At 56.3% G+C, this 19,333-nt stretch overlaps 2 protein-coding genes and 1 long non-coding RNA gene across 7 annotated transcripts; 1 reads left to right on the top strand and 2 right to left on the bottom strand.

Moving 5' to 3' along the window:
- Positions 1 to 390: 390 nt before the first annotated feature.
- Positions 391 to 4,077, bottom strand: LOC100356148 (cytochrome P450 2D6-like). Its single transcript, XM_089309079.1, has 7 exons — positions 3,773 to 4,077; positions 2,928 to 3,134; positions 2,578 to 2,648; positions 2,346 to 2,400; positions 1,845 to 2,021; positions 1,526 to 1,667; positions 391 to 1,422 (listed from the first exon to the last, which is right to left on the bottom strand). Exons 1-7 carry the CDS (start codon positions 3,959 to 3,961, stop codon positions 1,163 to 1,165), a joined length of 1,101 nt encoding a protein of 366 aa, XP_089165205.1. The 5' UTR covers positions 3,962 to 4,077; the 3' UTR covers positions 391 to 1,162.
- An 8,260-nt stretch (positions 4,078 to 12,337) lies between these two features.
- Positions 12,338 to 13,364, top strand: LOC149123644 (uncharacterized). Its single transcript, XR_016217068.1, has 2 exons — positions 12,338 to 12,472; positions 12,864 to 13,364. It is a non-coding gene; the product is annotated as an uncharacterized LOC149123644 (long non-coding RNA).
- On the bottom strand, positions 12,564 to 16,296 carry CYP2D23 (cytochrome P450 2D/I). Of its 5 annotated transcripts, none has more exons than XM_089306809.1 (9): positions 16,050 to 16,296; positions 15,240 to 15,411; positions 14,820 to 14,972; positions 14,498 to 14,740; positions 14,079 to 14,255; positions 13,762 to 13,903; positions 13,471 to 13,658; positions 12,896 to 13,037; positions 12,564 to 12,808 (listed from the first exon to the last, which is right to left on the bottom strand). In XM_089306809.1, exons 4-9 carry the CDS (start codon positions 14,516 to 14,518, stop codon positions 12,630 to 12,632), a joined length of 849 nt encoding a protein of 282 aa, XP_089162935.1. In that variant the 5' UTR covers positions 14,519 to 14,740; positions 14,820 to 14,972; positions 15,240 to 15,411; positions 16,050 to 16,296; the 3' UTR covers positions 12,564 to 12,629. The 5 variants fall into 5 exon arrangements, with proteins under 5 accessions (XP_089162935.1, XP_089162936.1, XP_089162934.1 ...); NM_001168395.1 differs by having other exon boundaries at positions 12,630 to 12,808; positions 14,580 to 14,740; positions 16,050 to 16,238; XM_089306810.1 differs by lacking the exon at positions 14,498 to 14,740.
- Between the last annotated feature and the right edge of the window lie 3,037 nt (positions 16,297 to 19,333).

The following is a 19,333-nucleotide window of genomic DNA, read 5'->3' on the forward strand; positions in this document are numbered from 1 at the left end:
CTCCACAGTTTGGGGAGTGTTGTATATGAAGTGAGGTAATAGATGTGATGGTGCTGGCTGGGCTGCTGGTCCCTGGTGTGTGGTGAATGGAATTGAGCCTCCCCCTGGGCAGGTGGAGGTGAGTCAGTGGTGGGCTTGGGTTTGTGGACAAGGTGGGCTGACATATTCTGAGCCTTCACTTTCCCATCTCTCCAAGGGGGTCACATGGTCAAATAAGGATAGATAAAGCAGGGTCTAAAGATTGCCCCTGGGAGGCTGCTGAGGTCTGATAGCAGCCAGCAGATGATCAGAGAGCTGGGTTGGAGCTACAGAAGGATTTATTGTACATCAAGTCTCTGGCTTGGATGTAGGTTTTGATTAGTGCCCTTTTGTAGCAGAGGCACAGACACAGAACAGGCTAACTAAGAAGGAGAGGACATCATGGTAACTGGGCCAAGGCTGTCCAGTGGGCACCAAGAAGGTGAAGTGCTGCGGGCAACAGATGAAGAAGAGGTAGAGCTCTGTGTGGGCCAGGGGCTCCCTGAGGCATGTATAGCAGCATGTGGGTGAGTTGGGGGGCTCAGTGAGCCTCGGATCAGGGAGAGAGAGCAGGAGCCCAGCACCCCACAGGTTTGCTGCTACACTTTCCAGGAAGGACAGATTTTGGCCTGGTGCCTTGTGCAACCCCTGATGGCACTGGCTTCCTCCCTGTAGCCGTGCTCAGCCTAGTGGCAGCCTGGCCGAGGTTGTCTCCCCAGTCCTGGTTCCGGGAGGCCAGCAGGGCCACTTCTTCAGGGAAACCCCGTGGCAACTGTAGAGAAACCTGCAGGGCTGCCGGCTAGCGTGGGGCAGTAGCCACGGTGCAGTCAACAGGTTTGTTTTGCTTTTTCCTTCTTTACTGTCATTCATTTTTCAACAGACTTTTTAACTAAAGTGGGTAACTCGGAAGTCAGGGCCAGGGGTCAGACCAGTGCATGGGGATCGAGGCCACCTGTGTTTGCTTTGGTGGCTAGAAAGGCACAAAGGTACAAGGGGGAGGGGGACATCCTAGTTTGTCTCCCCTTTGCCCTGGGGGCTCTGTGTAGACATACAAGCCCTGGGTCTGTTCTGCACCCACTCCACAAAGGCTGAGCCGAGTAGTGCCCGAGGCATAGAGGGATGGGTGGTCTGGGCTCCATCCATCTCACTGTAGGAAGACATGCTGGGACCATGTGTGGGCAGGGGTGCTGAGCCGGGGTGAGGGGGCCCGGCCTACCTTGGGGATGAGGAAGCCCTGCATCTCAATGTCCCGCAATGTCTGGTGAGGCACCCCCAATGGGACGATGTCCGCGAAGCGCTGCACCTCGTGAACCACGGCGGTGGTATAGGGCATGCGCGCCTGGTCCCCCATCTCTGGTCGCCGCGCCGGCCCTATGACCTCATCGATCTCCTGCTGGACCCGGCCTGGACAGACAAGCGTCCCCACAGCAGTGTGTCCAGGCTAAGCTCAGAAGCCCTTGACTGCCCTCCCCCGACCCACACTCCCCGCAGCTCCAGCTCGGCTCACGCTGTACATCCGGGTGCAGGATCATAAGCAGGAGGGCCCAGGACAGTGTGAATGATGTGGTGAACATGCCAGCAACAAACAGGTCAGCGACCACCAAGCGCAAGTTGTCATCGTTAAAGCTGCTCTCAGGGTTTCCCTTGGCCTGGGCCAGGACAGAGGAGTGGCTCAGAGGGACAGAAGCCCCCACATGATCTCCCATTCTGTCCCTGGCAGCCAGGGGCCTGGTAGGAGGGGGATGCACAGGCCCCACTTTGTCTGGCTGGGCCTCACAGCACCCTGAACCCCCTGCCCTGCACCTGTCCTGGCCGTTGCCTCTCACCTTCTCCACCTGATCCAGGAAGGTGTCCGTCAGGTCCCGGGGAGGCTGGGCTGGGTCGCGTGTCATGCGGTGCTCGGTCACCAGCTCATCCAGCAGAGCCATGAAAGCCTTCTGCCCACGGAAGACCTTGTCCACCAACCCCGGGATGCGCAGGAGTATGGGGATCATGTTCAGCACCTGCTCAGAGGAGGGCGGATCTTCCTGTGCTCGGGGCTCACCTGGCCGTGCCTCAGGCTGCCCATCCCCACCATGAACCTGTCCTGGTCGGGGATGGCCAAAGACAAAGCTGAACTCAGATCTCACGGGCTGCCTGGCACCCAGCCCTACTGAGGGACAGCTTCCTTCCCTCTCCTGGGGCCGTGGACTCTGGGCTCCTCTCCCATGGCTGTGGTCTGGGATTTCCCGGTTCCACGCTTTACCTGCTGCAGTGGCCTCTCCATGAATGCCCCTTTCTACCCCTGTATGTGCAAATCCTCACACGGAATTCCGTGAGCCCCGCACCAGTGGCAAGATCCCTGTTGACTCCTCCAACATGATCTCTATCAGGTCCATCAGCCTAAGTGATGGTCATCGTACTCAAAGTGGCACCCAAAGGTGAGCGAGGTGATCACGTTGCCAACGTTTTTGTTCAGGAGCACGATGGGGCTTAAGGGGCTTCCTGGCAGTGGGTGTGTGGCCAGGGTATTGCTCCTGGCTCCCTGCCCCTTGTCCGCCTGCTCGCTTGGCCCATCACCCACCTGCATGGTTGATGAAGGCGGCACAGAGGCAGGCAGCCTCCTCGGTCACCCAGTGCTCCAGCGACTTCTTGCCCAGACCGAAGTTGCGTAGTGTGCAGACAGAAGAGGTGCTACTCACACCATATGGGGCCAGAGCATGCCATGATACTCCTGGGGGTGTGGTGTGTTTGTTAACATGGCCAGTGGTTGGTGCCACCCCTAACCTGCCCCTAAACTTTTCACCCACTCATCTGGTTTCTGTCCCACCACCAAAACTCTTGGTCACCTGGGCCCCTACAGGATGTGTTCTCTACCCCCAGCCTGTGCTGTTGCTGGATTGTCTGTGGTCACTCTCCCCCTGACCCACCTTTCCCACGCTAATATGGTCTCTCTTCCTCTCCTTGCCTTGGGCGTGTGGTCTGAAACCCAGGTGCTTTGCAGTATGTGTGTACGGACGGTTGGAGGTATCACCATAAGTCACCAGTGCCTCCCGAATCACCGCCGGCCCATTGAGCACAACCACAGGCGTCCAGGCCAGCTGCAGGCTGAACACGTCCCCATAGCGGTGACGCAGCTGCAGAGCCAAGGTCAAGGCATCCATCAAACCCAGGTCCCAGAGAGCTGCCTGTCCCACTGTCCCGCTAAGCCTTGGGGACCCCATGTGGGCAGGTGCAAGTCGTGACCCCCTGATCCTGGGAGTCCTGTCCCCCTGGTTGAGGGATCCCCTTTGGGCCCCACCACCCAGCTGCGGCCTTGCCAGCATCACAGCATTGTCAGTGGGGCGCAGACCCATCCCGTTTTACAGGTGAGAGAACCTGGGTCACAGAGGTGAGCAGTGACAAGACTGGAACCAGGCTGCGGCATCTCTCATCAGCCTCGGTTCCTTGATTCCAGTGGTGCTCAGGGCCCTGCTCCCGACCCCCAACCTTCTCCTTGGGATGTAATCAGAGGGGCCCTGGGGCCTGCATAACCTGTGTGCCATCGGGGGGAGGGGCTAAAAGCTGCCAAGTCCTGCCCCACCCCGGGCTTTGCCCTCCCAGGCATTGCCTTGGGAAATCCCAACTGTCCCAGGCCCGCTCGGGGCCCTTCCCCTGGAAGCCTCTGACACCAGCTTCCTGGTCTCACGCGGTCCTTGTCCAGCCCAAGATCCACCCACTCCCCTTGTTCTGCTGGGTCCCCCACCTCTGCCGCCCTCCATCTCCACCACCTCACCTGACGGAAGCAGTTCGGGATGCCTCGGAAGTCCACCTGCAGCAGGTTGCCCAGGCCAGGTATGCCCACGGGGCCCGGCGGGTAGCGGGCAGCCCAGCGTGGGCGCTTGTGCATCAGGTCCACGAGGAGCAGGAAGATGGCCACAGCCACGGCCAGGGGCGCCAGTGCCTCTCCCGACAGGAGCCCCATGGCTGCCTCGCTGCTCACTGCAATCCTAAGGCAACACCTGGCAACCCACCATCCAGGCACCTGGCACCAGCCAGGGCACTCTCACTACCCTCTCATTGCCCAACCAGGCCAGGCCGTGCCTTTATAAGGGGAGCTTTAAACCAGCCTTTGTCCTCTGCCCTGAGCCTGCTTGTTTGTTGCCAGCCACCAGAGGGTACAGGGAGGGGCCAGGGTAGCTCAGTTCATGACGGCTACAAAGGTCCTTTCCCTCCCCCTGCACTGCCCAGGTGGAAGTGGAGAGGCCTGGCAGGTGAAGGAGAAGGACTCCCTACCCTCCTCCAACTCCCCAAGGTCCTGGTCGCTCCTAGGAGACCCAGGTTCTGATCTGCTCCTGTCCCTACCTCTCCCACCAGGTTCACACACACTGTTGTGGTTACAGCATCTCCCCCAGCTCACGTCCTAGCTCTGCCCCCACCCCTCTTGCTGTATTCGAAGTGTCCTTTACCTCTCCATTTGTCATCTACATTGGGTGGGTCTCAGGGAAGTCACAGATATCAGAGGGACCCTGGGGCAGCCAGCAGGATGGGGTGAGGTTGTCCTGTCCCCTGTCCCTCACCCTGCACACTTACCTGTGCAGACACACCTTAGGGTACACACACACATACACACACATATAGACTCATACACATACACACTTGTACAAACATACAGGTACATGCATGCACATACACGTACGCACACACACATACACATTCACACATACTACACATTCACACACATATGTGCACAAATATGTATACACATACAGTCTCCTACACTCCCACCATCCCCATGCTCACAAGCACACACAGGCCTCACACATGTCAACGCAGACATAGCATGAGATCCCCTGTTCTCTGTGAGGCTCAGCACCTGGCTCACCGCCCAGCCCAGACGCTTGGACTCTGGCCAGCCTGAGCCACTGTGAAGCTGGGTGTGTGCAGGCGACTGTTCTCACAGCTCTCTGCTTACCCCTGAGCAGCCCTTGGGGGAGCCTGGAGCTCTTTTCCTATACCTGAGGTGCCCCCCCTCACTTCCTCAGAGGCATTGTCAGCCCCCTGCTTTCTGCACTCTGGGGCTTCTGTTTAAAAACCTGATGAAAACATTTTTTTAGGCCTTTGGAGGTTAATAACCCACATTCTTCCTCCTTTCCTGATTCATTATTGAAATTATTTATTATTTATTGGAGTGGCAGAGAATGAGAAAGATAAAGAGAGATAAACTCCCTAGCACCTTCCACTATTTCACTCTCCAAATGGCTGCAATCACCTCGAGTTGGGGCCAAACCTGCAAGCCAGGAGCCCAATCCAGGTCTCCCGATGGGATGACAATGCCTTGAGTCATCACTGACTGCTGTTCCCCGGGTGTGCAATAGCAGGAATGTGGAGTCAGGAGGCAGAGCCAGCTATCAAATCCAGGCACTGTGATGTGAGACAGGAGTGTCCTAAGAGCCATCTTTTTTTTTTCTTTAAAGAATTATTTATTAATTTTGAAAGAGTTACAGAGAAAGAAGGAAAGACAGAAACAGAGACAGGTATCTTCAAACCACTGGTTCACTCCCCAGGTGGCCGCAATGGCTAGTGCTGGGCCAAGCTGAAGCCAGGAGCCAGAAACTTCATCCAATCTCCTCCATAGGTGGCAGTGATTGAAACACTTGGGCCATCTTCCGCTGCATCTCTCAGGCCATTAGCAGAGAGCTGGATTGGAAGTGGAGCCATCTGGGGACCAACCAGCACCCATGCGTTGTGCCAGCATTGCAGGCAGTGGCCTTACCCTCTACGGCATTGTGCTGTCCCCTTTAAATTGCATCTTCACCACTAACACAAATGCCTACTCCAAATTTCTTGTATCTTTTGATTGTTGGATTATGATACATGTAGGTGTGTTGGCAGAGGTGGGTGGGATAGAGGTTCTTGTCTTCTCACAAGAAAGAATACAGGCATGAGACAGAGGAATGGTCAGCAAGGTAGAGTGTCCATCAGAACAGATGGGCACCTCTCCAGATGGAATCTGAGAAACAGTGCCTCGCCATTCAGACTGGGGAAAGCAAAGTTACACATTCTAATGACGCGAATGCACGTGGCAGCACGTGGGCAACTCAGCCAAGAACTGAGAGAAATACGCCTGCCAGGCCCGGCAGCAGTCAGGAAAGAGTGGAGGGGGCAGTCGGTCTTCAGACTGGGACTTACAGGGAACAGGGTCCAGTTCTTCCTGCGGTTTCTCCTGACATCCATCCTCTTCTCCTGAACAAATGATTTGCTGGGTGAGAAATCGTTTACATTCCTTGCGAGGTTTTATTGCCACAGTTATCAGACTGGGCATCCCACTTGGCAATGGGCAGAGAGGAATCTCCTGGGCGCCTTCCTTGGGGGCGACTGGGCCTGCTGTGGTGGTGTTGGGGTTGGGCAGGACCTCCTGGTAAAATGCTGAGCTGCTTCCAAGCTGTGCCTCCCTTCTCACAGCCAGGATTAGCCAAATGAGCCATGGCGCCGGCCCCCAGATTCTGAAACATTTGAGACTTACCACAGGCTGGTCCTGTGGGAGTGCTGGGTTTCAGAAATGGGCCCATCCCCTAATGTCACTGCTCACCCAAGGGCTCTTCGAGAGGCTGGAGGCCTCCAGATGTCCTTAGTGTCTTTGCCCATAAGGGGGACTGAGTAGAAATCTCCCTAGGAAATTACTGTCCTGCCAGATTTGAACACATTTCCTGTCTTCTGCCTGTAAGAGCTGCCATTGAGAAACCGGATGCTACTCGAATTCTTAGAACACAGACGTTTTTGTTTTGCGCTCTGGAAGCTGCAGGTACTTACTACAAGACCCGGCAAGAGCAGGGGAGACCCACACTCCAAATGTGGCAAGGCTGCCGACCTGGATGTCGCCACAGGCACTGAGAGAGTGGAAGCTTCTCACTTGGCACTGCTGAGTCTTGGTGGACCCAGGGCTGGCATCCCAGGCAAGTCCAGATGAGCTTGGTGGCCTGCTTTGCTGGGAGGGGTGGAGTGGCGTGGGTGGGGACAGCCCAGATCCTGTGGGCAGGGCTGGGTCGTGTGAATCTCCATCTGGGGCTTTACCCTCAGCATCTTGAGATGTGGGGACAAGGGAAGAAGGTGTATGCGTAGGAGCCATTGAATTCAGAGTAGCATGGCGTCTACTTGGCAGCTGCCAATGCGCCCAGGACCACAGAGGGGCAGAAGCACAGTCCCTGTCCTCAGAGGGGGCTCCAGGCCAGCCAGGGTCAGGGCCCCAGAAGTCAGAGCAGGCAGAGTGGACGTGGTGGCCACTGACCTTCTCACGGGTGGGGAGGACAGAGTGAGGAACACCAGTGGGTAGCAGGTCAAGGTCTAGACCTAGATCTCCTCCTCTGGGCACCCACTCCAGCCCCTTCTCCTCTGCCCTTTGTTGTGTGGACCCAGGTTAGCCCACGCCTCAAACAGAACTGAAGCCTCCAGGACTGACTCCCTGTCGTGGCCAAACCTGAAACCGCGCCTCTCAGAGCACTCAGTGGAGGGTCCTGGCTTGAACCCCAGACACAATCCCCTCCACTCCAGTCCTACCTGGATGTTTGTTTGCACTTGCTGTAGCAAAATGTCAGCGGCTTAGTGTGCTTTATCAGGGGAGAGACGCAGACTTGATTCAGGATTCTGGTTGCTGGAGGGTTAAAGAGCTTGGTGCCGGCCTCCTGGTCCTGGCTGCATCACAGCATTGCAGAGTCACAGAAGAACCTGGCCAGCAAGGAGAGGACCCCAGCGTGTGGGCTGGTCTTGCATGCAACACCCCACTCTCCGTAGAACTAAGCCACTCTCGACACCAGCACTGGTCCTCTCAGGACAGCTCCCCCAGTGACCCACCCACTGGCTGCTGTGTGCCCCAGCTCATTGTGCCACTCCTTCTCACATCCCCACCCTGGGAACCAACATCTGGGCATGGAACTTTGAGGGACACAAAGCCTGGCACTGGCCTTGGGAGGCAGCACCTCCCTGGGCAGCAGCCTGGCCCCAATCATGCCTCGAGGGACGGGAGATTCAGGGGGACCCACTCCAGTGAGCTCATGGGGCTGTCCAGGAAATGTTCTGGTGCTGGACGACTGAGCCCTGTGTACTAGCTGAGCCCTGTGTATAACTGAGCCCTGTGTATAACTGAGCCCTGTGTACTAACTGAGCCCTGTGTATAACTGAGCCCTGTGTATAACTGAGCCCTGTGTACTAGCTGAGCCCTGTGTATAACTGAGCCCTGTGTATAACTGAGCCCTGTGTACTAACTGAGCCCTGTGTATAACTGAGCCCTGTGTATAACTGAGCCCTGTGTACTAGCTGAGCCCTGTGTATAACTGAGCCCTGTGTATAACTGAGCCCTGTGTACTAACTGAGCCCTGTGTATAACTGAGCCCTGTGTATAACTGAGCCCTGTGTACTAACTGAGCCCTGTGTATAACTGAGCCCTGTGTATAACTGAGCCCTGTGTACTAACTGAGCCCTGTGTATAACTGAGCCCTGTGTACTAACTGAGCCCTGTGTACTAACTGAGCCCTGTGTACTAACTGAGCCCTGGCCATTGTCTCCTTGTTCTCCAACATTTTGGGGGCGTTGTATAGGAAGTGAGGTAATAGATGTGATGGTGCTGGCTGGGCTGCTGGTCCCTGGTGTCTGGCGGGTAGAATCAGGCCTCCAGTGGGGGCCCCCAGGCTGGGTGCTGCCTCTCACCACCTCCAGACCGAGAGGCCTCCTCTCAGCAGCCCATCTGGCCCCTGGCTCAGAATCCAGGCTTTTGAACTGCCTTTGTCTCCAACCTGGGCAGCAGAGCTTGGTCAGTGGTAGGCTCAGGATTTAGGACAGGTGCAGCTGTCAGGTTCTGAGCTCAAACGGCCAAGTGAGGATGGATGGGGGTGAATGGAGAGTCTGCTGAGGTCCCAGCGCGGCCTGGAGTGGATGAGCCCCTGTGCAGTGCAGGGGCTGCCCAGCAGGTGCAGGATGCTCACACCCTCAGCCCTGCAGAGAAGTACTGGGACCTTGACCGGCTCCTGGGAGATGGCCTTTGTGCTCAGGATCATTCTTCCTGATAACAGGGTCTGTGCTCCTGGAGCCTCAGCCCCTGCTCAACAGCCTTTGCTCCCGTGTAACACACGGTGGGAACTTCTTACTGCACCCGTGTGACCTCGAGAGAGGCTGGAGGCTTGGCGGCCAGTGTCACTCACACTGCCACTCCAAGCCAACCAGACCGAACCCCAGTAAAACCTCGGACGCCAAGGCTCAGTTTAGCTGCCCTGACTGTACTTGGGGCCCTGCATCTAGCCTAGAAGTTCAGACAGCCGCACCCACAGGGACGTGTGCCTGGGGAGCATATCCAGCTGCAGAGCCTCCAGCATGCTGGCTGGTCCCGCCTGCAACACCCTGCTCTCTGCAGAACTCACTCACTCTGCCATACCAGAACTGGCCTGAGCCAGCTTCCCCCCACGACGCAGACCCTGGGAGACAGGGAGGATGCACAGGTGGTTGGGCTCCCGCTCCTCCTATGGGAGACTTGGGTTGAGTTCCAGCTCCTGACTCCATCCTTGGCCCAGGTCTAGCTATTGCAGGCATTTAGAGAGTGAACCAGTGCATGAGAGCTCTCAGTCTGTCTCCAGTCTCCGTCTCTCTGCCTTTCAAATAAGTAGCTTAAATATTAAAACTACTCTTGGCCGGCGCCGCGGCTCACTAGGCTAATCCTCCACCTTGCGGCGCCGACACACCGGGTTCTAGTCCCGGTTTGGGCACCGGATTCTGTCCCGGTTGCCCCTCTTCCAGGCCAGCTCTCTGCTGTGGCCAGGGAGTGCAGTGGAGGATGGCCCAGGTGCTTGGGCCCTGCACCCCATGGGAGACCAGGAGAAGCACCTGGCTCCTGCCATCGGATCGGCGCGGTGCTGCTGGTTGCAGCGCACCGGCCGCGGCGGCCATTGGAGGGTGAAACAACGGCAAAAAGGAAGACCTTTCTCTCTGTCTCTCTCTCTCACTGTCCACGCCTGCCTGTCAAAAACAACAACAACAACAACAAAAACCTACTCTTACATGTTTCACACATGGTTGTGGGAAATTAAATCCCATCTGTGTGACTCTCCTGGGAGTGGACAAGTGGACCCTGTGCTGGCTCTCTCCAGGACTCCTTCCCAGGCACCTCTGCTGATTTCAATCCGCCTACTTGTTTTAAAGATGTATTTTATTTACTTCAAAGGCAGAATTACAGATACAGAAGGACAGACAGAGAGAGACATCTTTCAACCATGGGTTCATTCCCCAAATGGCCACAGTGGCCCAGGAAGAAGCTCTAGGCCCCTGGCTTCAGGATGTCCCAGCCATGGCCATTGTGGCCATTTTGGGGAGGCACAAGCAGATGGAAGACCTCTCTCTCTCTCTCTCTCTCTCCTCTATCTCTGCATTTCACATAAATTAATCTTACACACACACACACACACCCATCTACCCACTCAGCGCAAGTGTTTGGCCGTTCAGTAGGCACCAGTTAGAACACCTGAGCCCTGGACCGGAGTCCTGGACCCATGCCTCAGCTCCTGATTCCACTCCCTGCGAGTCCAGGCAAGGGGAGAAGTGGTGACGGCTCCTGTGATTGGGTTCTTGCCCCTCACCAGGTTGTCTGCAGAACAGCAAAGCCATGTGGAAAGGGCAGCCGAACCGGCCACCAGAGCCACCAGTCCCAACGCCAGGCTGCCCAGTGACTAAATCAACAGCTCATGTGCGCAGTTCACTTGTGCTCAAAGAAAACCATGGAAACGGCCAAGAAAAGAAGAACTTTGAGGGAACCACACTTTCACATAGTGACTGATGTAAGGTGTCAGCAGCCAGTCAGCTAGCAGCTGATACATGCAGAGTCTCAGATGGAGAATTCCAAACAGCTGGTTTAAGGGGAGTCACTGAGTGCAGAATAATGCAAAGAAATGATTCATTATGGAAACAAATGGTGAGCAAAGGATGGAAGGAAATTTAGAAGATTTATTTATTTGAGATGCAGAATGGCAGACACCTCACAATGCACAAAGAATAAGAGAGAGAGAGAGAGAGAGAGAGAGAGAGAGAGGAAGGTCTTCCATCTGCTGCTGGTATAGTCCCCAAATGGCTTCAATAGACTGGTCTGGCCAGGCCAAATATGGACGCAGGACCTCCACCCAGGTCTCCCAGGAGAGTGGCAGGGCCCAGGTAGCTGTGCTGTCTTCTTCCACTGCCTTCCCAGGCACATCGGCAGGAAGTTGGAGCAGATGCCTAAGTCTGGGCTTGAAACTGCACTTCATTATGGGACGCTGGCATCGCAAGTGGCCGCCTGACCCACTGTGCCACAACGCCAGCCCCTGGACGTAATTCTTACAAACCAGACAGAAATCGCTCAGCTGGAAAGCGCACTAAGTAAATCTTTATTAAAGATGACAGCAGTACTGACAGCTGCTAACGTGGATGCTTCTTTAGGAAGGCCTCAGAGCCCAGTCCATTGGAGTAGGAGTCCCTGCGCATGACTGCCCTCTAGTGGTGAGTTTCGAGACAGACCAGAACGCAGCATGGAGGCTGCCCCGGGGTGGAAAGGAACTGATGTTTGATAAGTCCATTTTCAACCAATGAGAGTTGTGATGACAGCTGTGCCAGCTGCACACTAACAGTGTGGTAAGCCCGCCCTGAGTAATTTCAGATTGTGTGTCTCACTCCCTAACAAACACAGACACGTGACACGTTGAGTAAGAGCTGTAGGGGTGGCCTGAGCAGTAAAAGTACCTATCAGATGGGGGAGTTGAACCGCTCACTTTAGTGACCCTGCACAGGCTTCAGGAAACACCCCTGTGGCCTTGGACTGCCCCTCCCAACCACAGGGCCCTCCCATGCCTGCAGCCTTGCCCACACCAGAGTTGATGCCTACCATGTTGCTTATTTGGGGCCCGGGGCTGTAGCATTTGACCTCTGTAGTGGGTTGCTGAGGCCTGGGTAACTGACAACAGTCACATGGGGGCTCGCGTCCACATGACTGACCCCCAACAAAACCCTGGACAGCAGGCCCAGGGGAGCTGCCCTGGCTCCCAGCCTCTCTACACCTGTCAACATAACTGCTGGGAGCACTAGGCTCTGTCTGGATGAGTCCCTTGGAGCGATTGGCTGGAGGCAAATATCTGGTCTTGGTAAGTGTGGGCCCATGTGCCTTTTAAAGTCTTGCTGACTTCCATCTGTGTCCTTTGGATGGAATAATCTACAATGGTCAGGACGACGGCATTCCTAGTTCTGGGAGGGCTTCTAGCAAATCACAGAGCCTGAGGGAGGTCTGGGGACCCCACACTCTCTCCAGCCAGGGCCAAGGCTGACGCCCCACATCGCCCATGCATGCTGCATCTGCTCCCCAGACCCAGAGCCAAGATTGCTGCACGACCTTGGTCACCAACACACATCCAGAGTGCGGCCAATGGGGGACATGGCAAGATGTCCTCTATGAGCATCAGGCCCCCAGGTCTGAGATGCATCCAGAAGACAGGTAAGGCAGATGAGGCAGGGGTGGGTGGCTGAGCACCCATGACATCAGGGGCTCACCAGGGGCCAAGGGTGGACTCAGAAACCACAGGGGAGCCAGGAGACTGCTTTATTGTGCATCAGGGCCCTGCTGGGGGTGGGCTGGGGACTCGGTACCCCCACTAGCGGGCCACAGCACACAGCTGGTAGGGGGCCGGGGTCACCAGGGTAGCAGGGGCCCCTTGGTCGCTGGGCTGGGGCTGTCCTGCGGGCACCGAGAAGCTGAAGCGCTGCAGCAGGCAGGTGAAGAAGAGGAAGAGCTCCATGCGGGCCAGGGGCTCCCCAAGGCACGCGCGGTGGCCTGTGGAGGGTCAGGGGCTCAGTGAGCCTGGGCTGCATCCTCCCACTGTCCCCAGGGCCAGGGCCAGGAGCCGGGCACCCCATGCACCTGCGGAGAAAGGCATGAAGGCCTCCTGCTTCACGAAGCGGCCCTGGGCGTCCAGGAAGTGTCCCGGGTGGAAGCGGAAGGGCTTCTCCCAGACGGCCTCGTCCTTCAGCACCGATGATAGGTTGGTGAACAGCATTGTGCCCTGGGCAGAGGATTTCTGTCCTGAGAGGGGCCTGGGCTGGGAGGACCTCAGACCCTACCCCATTCTCAGGGCCCAGGCCTGACCTGCACCCACCTGGACTCTTTCAAGGAGCCCTCAGCCCAAGTACTGCTCAGCCATGTCATGGCTGAGTGTCACAGCACCCATGGCACCATGATGCCACCTATCCATGCGGGCACTTGTTCCTGGGACAACTGGTACTACATTCTATTCTCTCTTACCCTTGCTCCCGGGGGCTCTGTGTATACACACAGGCTCTGCCTCTGTTCTGCACCCAAACCACTCAGGGTGTTTCAATCAATGCCTGGAGCATGAGAACTTGGTGGCTTGGGCTCTATCTTTCTCACTCTATGACTACATGCTGGGACCATGTGTGGGCAGGGGTGCTGAGCCGGGGTGAGGGGGCTCGGCCTACCTTGGGGATGAGGAAGCCCTGCACCTCAATGTCCCGCAATGTCTGGTGAGGCACCCCCAATGGGACGATGTCCGCGAAGCGCTGCACCTCGTGAACCACGGCGGTGGTGTAGGGCATGCGCGCCTGGTCCCCCATCTCTGGTCGCCGCGCCGGCCCTATGACCTCATCGATCTCCTGCTGGACCCGGCCTGGACAGACAAGCGTCCCCACAGCAGTGTGTCCAGGCTAAGCTCAGAAGCCCTTGACTGCCCTCCCCCGACCCACACTCCCCGCAGCTCCAGCTCGGCTCACGCTGTACATCCGGGTGCAGGATCATAAGCAGGAGGGCCCAGGACAGTGTGAATGATGTGGTGAACATGCCAGCAACAAACAGGTCAGCGACCACCAAGCGCAAGTTGTCATCGTTAAAGCTGCTCTCAGGGTTTCCCTTGGCCTGGGCCAGGACAGAGGAGTGGCTCAGAGGGACAGAAGCCCCCACATGATCTCCCATTCTGTCCCTGGCAGCCAGGGGCCTGGTAGGAGGGGGATGCACAGGCCCCACTTTGTCTGGCTGGGCCTCACAGCACCCTGAACCCCCTGCCCTGCACCTGTCCTGGCCGTTGCCTCACCTTCTCCACCTGATCCAGGAAGGCGTCCGTCAGGTCCCGGGGAGGCTGGGCTGGGTCGCGTGTCATGCGGTGCTCGGTCACCAGCTCATCCAGCAGAGCCATGAAAGCCTTCTGCCCATGGAAGACCTTGTCCACCAACCCCGGGATGCGCAGGAGTATGGGGATCACGTTCAGCACCTGCTCAGAGGAGGGCGGATCTTCCTGTGCTCGGGGCTCACCTGGCCATGCCTCAGGCTGCCCATCCCCACCATGAACCTGTCCTGGTTGGGGATGGCCAAAGACAAAGCTGAACTCAGATCTCACGGGCTGCCTGGCACCCAGCCCTACTGAGGGACAGCTTTCTTCCCTCTCCCGGGGCCATGGACTCTGGGCTCCTCTCCCATGGCTGTGGTCTGGGATTTCCCGGTTCCACGCTTTACCTGCTGCAGTGGCCTCTCCATGAATGCCCCTTTCTACCCCTGTATGTGCAAATCCTCACACGGAATTCCGTGAGCCCCGCACCAGTGGCAAGATCCCTGTTGACTCCTCCAACATGATCTCTATCAGGTCCATCAGCCTGGTTAAGCGATGGTCATCGTACTCAAAGCGGCACCCAAAGGTGAGCGAGGCGATCACGTTGCCAATGGCTTTGTTCAGGAGTGCCTTGGGGCTAAAGGGGTGTCCTGAGGGTGGAGGTGCTATCAGGTGGTTGCCTCTGGCTCCCCATCCCTGCCTGCCTGTGTCCCTCATCCCATCACCCACCAGCATGTTCGGAGAAGACGGCACAGAGGCAGGCAGCCTCCTCGGTCACCCAGTGCTCCAGCGACTTCTTCCCCATGCCGAAGTTGCGTAGTGTGGAGACAGAGAAGCGGCGCTGCTCGCGCCATGCATGGCCATAGCAAGCCATGATGACTCCTGTGGCCGGGAGTAAACTTGTGGGCATGGCCAGTAGGTGGCACTGCCCCTACCCACACCCCTAAACTCCTCCCTCACTCCACCATCTAGCAGCCATCACCCCCAAACTCTTGTTCACTTGGGCACCTACTTGATGTATTCTCCACCCTGGCCCTGGCTGTCTCTGGCTTCTGCTGATCCCATGTTTAGGTCACCATCCCTGTATGACCTGTTCGTGGTCACTGACCCCCTTTCACCTCGGGACCCAGTCTTTCCACATCCGCTTGCCTTGAGCTTGGGGCCCAAAACCCAGGTGCTCCAAAGAGAGTGAGTATGGGCGGTCCGCGGTGTCCTCGCCATAAGTCACCAGCGCCTCCCGCATCGCCGCCGGCCCATTGAGCACAACCACAGGCGTCCAGGCCAGCTGCAGGCTGAACACGTCCCCATAGCGGCAACGCAGCTGCAGAGCCAAGGTCAAGGCATCCATCAAGACCAGGTCCCCGAGAGCTGCTTGTCCCACTATCCCGGTAAGCCTTGGGGACCCCATGTGGGCAGGTGCAAGTCGTGACCCCCTGATCCTGGGAGTCCTGTCCCCCTGGTTGAGGGATCCCCTTTGGGCCCCACCACCCAGCTGCGGCCTTGCCAGCATCACAGCATTGTCAGTGGGGCGCAGACCCATCCCGTTTTACAGGTGAGAGAACCTGGGTCACAGAGGTGAACAGTGACAAGACTGGAACCAGGCTGCGGCATCTCTCATCAGCCTCAGTTCCTTGATTCCAGTGGTGCTCAGGGCCCTGCTCCCGACCCCAAACCTTCTCCTTGGGATGTAATCAGAGGGGCCCTGGGGCCTGCATAACCTGTGTGCCATCGGGGGGAGGGGCTAAAAGCTGCCAAGTCCTGCCCCACCCCGGGCTTTGCCCTCCCAGGCATTGCCTTGGGAAATCCCAACTGTCCCAGGCCCGCTCGGGGCCCTTCCCCTGGAAGCCTCTGACACCAGCTTCCTGGTCTCACCCGGTCCTTGTCCAGCCCAAGATCCACCCACTCCCCTTGTTCTGCTGGGTCCCCCACCTCTGCCGCCCTCCGTCTCCACCACCTTACCTGACGGAAGCAGTTCGGGATACCTCGGAAGTCCACCTGCAGCAGGTTGCCCAGGCCAGGTATGCCCACGGGGCCCGGCGGGTAGCGGGCAGCCCAGCGTGGGCGCTTGTGCATCAGGTCCACGAGGAGCAGGAAGATGGCCACAGCCACGGCCAGGGGTGCCAGTGCCTCTCCCGACAGGAGCCCCATGGCTGCCTCGCTGCTCACTGCCTGGCACCAGCCAGGGCACTCTCACCACCCTCTCATTGCCCAACCAGGCCAGGCTGTGCCTTTATAAAGGGAGCTTCAAACAAGCCTTTGTCCTCTGCCCTGAGCCTGCTTGTTTGTTGCCAGCCACCAGAGGGTACAGGGAGGGGCCAGGGTAGCTCAGCTCACGGCGGTTACAAAGGTCCTTTCCCTCCCCCTGCACTCCCGAGGTGGGAAGTGGAGAGGTCTGGCAGGTGAAGGAGAAGGACTCCCTACCCTCTCACCCCCCAACTCCCCAGTTCCTAGAAGCTCCTAGGAGACCCAGGTTCTGATCTGCTCCTGTCCCTACCTCTCCCATCAGACTTTCCAAACCCATGGTATTCTACTTCCTCTATGTAATCTCCATTTCCTTTCTACACTGGACCCCACTTGCTCACTCTTAACCTCAGCTGGAAATTACATGGATTCAACGTGAAAACAGGATAGAAGGCATCAGTAGTGGAACAGATCAAACAGAAGAAACAACTAGTGAGCTAGAAGACAGGCTATTTGAAAATACACAGAGGAGAATAGAGACAAAAAAGGATGAAATTCAAAGTGTTTATGGACAGTAGTTCAAGAGCAAATGTCAGTGCAGTGAGTTAAGCTGCCACCTGCAGTGCCAGAGTCCCAGATGGGCACCAGTTCAAGTCCTGCTGCTTCACTTCCAATCCAGCTCTGTGCTAACTCACCTGGAAGAGCAACAGAGTATGACCCAAGTTCTTGGGTCCCTGCACTCACGTGGGAAACCCGAGTGGAGTTCTAGGCTCCTGGCTTTGGTCTGGCCCAACCTAGGCTGTTGTGGCCATTTGGGGAGCAAGCCAGCAGATGCAATCTCTCTCTCTTTCTCCCTCTCTCCCTCCTTCCCTCCCTCTCTCCCTCTCTATAACTCTACCTTCAAACAAATCAAATAAATCTTTAAAATGCAAGTGGGTAAAGGAATCTCAAAGCTGCAAGAGGAGAGAAATTAGGGTCCCATGTCTCTCACCCAGAGACTTCCAGGCACAAATGTTTCAGGCCAGGAGAGACTACAATGAGACTGTCACTGCACAGAAGGGAAAAAAATGCCAAGTCACAATAATGTACCCAGCAAAACTATCCTTTAGACATGAAGGAAATTCAAACCCAATCCCAGACAAACAACATATGAGAGACACCTGTCGTATATGAGATGCTAAAGGGAGCTCTTCAAACAGAAAAAAGATGCAAGTCAAAAGATAATATCAGAAGGTAGAGAACTCACACATAGAGAGCCTAGAGGGATCCATGAAGTGACAGCCAACTGAGCTTCCAAAGTGGTTCGCAGAGCTTGCACTGCAGACACCTGGAAGTGCACTGCAGAAGAGTGAAACCAGATCCCTACATTTGCAAATTGAACTCCAGCAGGGGAGTGATCTCAGGGCATTCCAGTGGACAAACAGTACATGGAGAAGACCCCAGAAGCACAGGAAACAAAAGCAAAAGGATAAGTGGGATTTGATCAAGCCACAAGGTTTTTGCACAGCAAAGGAAACAGTCAACAGAGTGGAAAGAAAACCCAAAGAATGGGAGAAAGCAGTGTGAACAGCACACAGGCAAGGAGTTCATCATGAGAACGTGTGAGGCAGTCAGCTCACTGACAGGGAAAAGCCCATTTACAAAACGGCGGTGGCAGGGATCTGACTCAGCAGCTTAAGTTAGGCAGCAGCCTAACCCATTCTGTCCCAGATCTGCTCCCAGTCACAGCTTCCTGCTAACGTGCACGCTGAGAGGCAGCAGATCTCGGCTCCAGTAGCGGGGTCCCTGACACCCATGCGCACGTGTACTTAGCTCGAGGGTCTTCAGGTTGGGACCCCAGGAGCAGGGGCCACTGTGCTGAGGGCCTTCCGTCTTTCTTCTCTGTGAGGTCTCTCTCTGATGGTTAACAAGTGATGGACAATAGATAGCACAGACATTTTTCATAGGAAGACACACCAGTGTCCAACAGCTATGAGAAGAATGTTCAGCATCACCAGTCACCAGGGAAGTGCCCATCAAGGCCACCTGAAATTCGACCACACTCTTGGTTAGAAAGGATTTTCCTCAAAAGACAAAGGATCACAGGTCGCAGCCAGGCTGTGGAGAAAGGAAAGACTTAGAGCTAGCTGTTGGGAATGTGGAGGCGCCTCAGAATGTTCCAGATAGAACTTGCACACGCTCCAGTAATCTTACTCCAGGTGCACGTGCAAAGGAAATGGAAACACCCGTTACACCCGTTAAAGAGCCAGCTGCACTGCCGTGTCTGCTGCGGCACGATTGCCACAAAATGCACAAGCACGCAGCCCAGGAGAGCACCCCTGAGGGTGAAAGAAATGTGGCTCGGACACAGCTGGAAGACCGCTCAGCTACACAAGAGGATGGAAACCTGCCATTTACTGCTATGTGCAGGTCACCTCGTTAAGTGAAATACGAACCGAGACTGGTGTTGTGGGGCAGTGGATTAAGGTAACACTGGCAACACCAGCATCTCTTAAGAGTGCTGGTTTGAGTCTGGGCTGCTCCACTTCCAATCCAATCTCTGCCAATGCACCTGGAAAAGCAGAGGTTGATGGCTCAAGTGCTCCTGCCATTGCCATCCACAAGGGAGAGCCAGATGGAGCTCCCGGCTCTTGCTCTTCGCTTTGGTTTGGCCCAGCCCTGGCCACCATGGCATTTAGGGAGTAGCCCAACAGATGGAAGATCTCTCTCTCTCTCCCTCTCCATCTTTGTCACTTGGCCTTATAAATAAATAAATCTCATCTTTAAGAATTAAAAAAATGACAGAGGTACCATTAGCAGGAAGTTGGAGCAGAAGCCTAAGAGTCTGGGCTTGAAACTGCACTTCATTATGGGATGCTGGCATCACAAGTGGCCGCCTGACCCACTGCTCCATCACCAGGGCCCTGGCACGCAGGGCTGGGAGCTGAAAGAACACGCACGGAGCTGTAGGCGGATGGGTCGTCCTTATTCAGGGAGAAAATGAGGCAGCGTAGCTGACCGGAACACAGCAGCAGCCCTCAAGGGCTGGCTCCTTTTCTACAGGGTCACACAGTAACGGCCAT

The sequence above is a fragment of the Oryctolagus cuniculus genome, chromosome 11 (assembly GCF_051225735.1).
Source record: "Oryctolagus cuniculus isolate XC-2025 breed Fujian yellow rabbit chromosome 11, ASM5122573v1, whole genome shotgun sequence".
NCBI lineage: Eukaryota > Metazoa > Chordata > Mammalia > Lagomorpha > Leporidae > Oryctolagus > Oryctolagus cuniculus.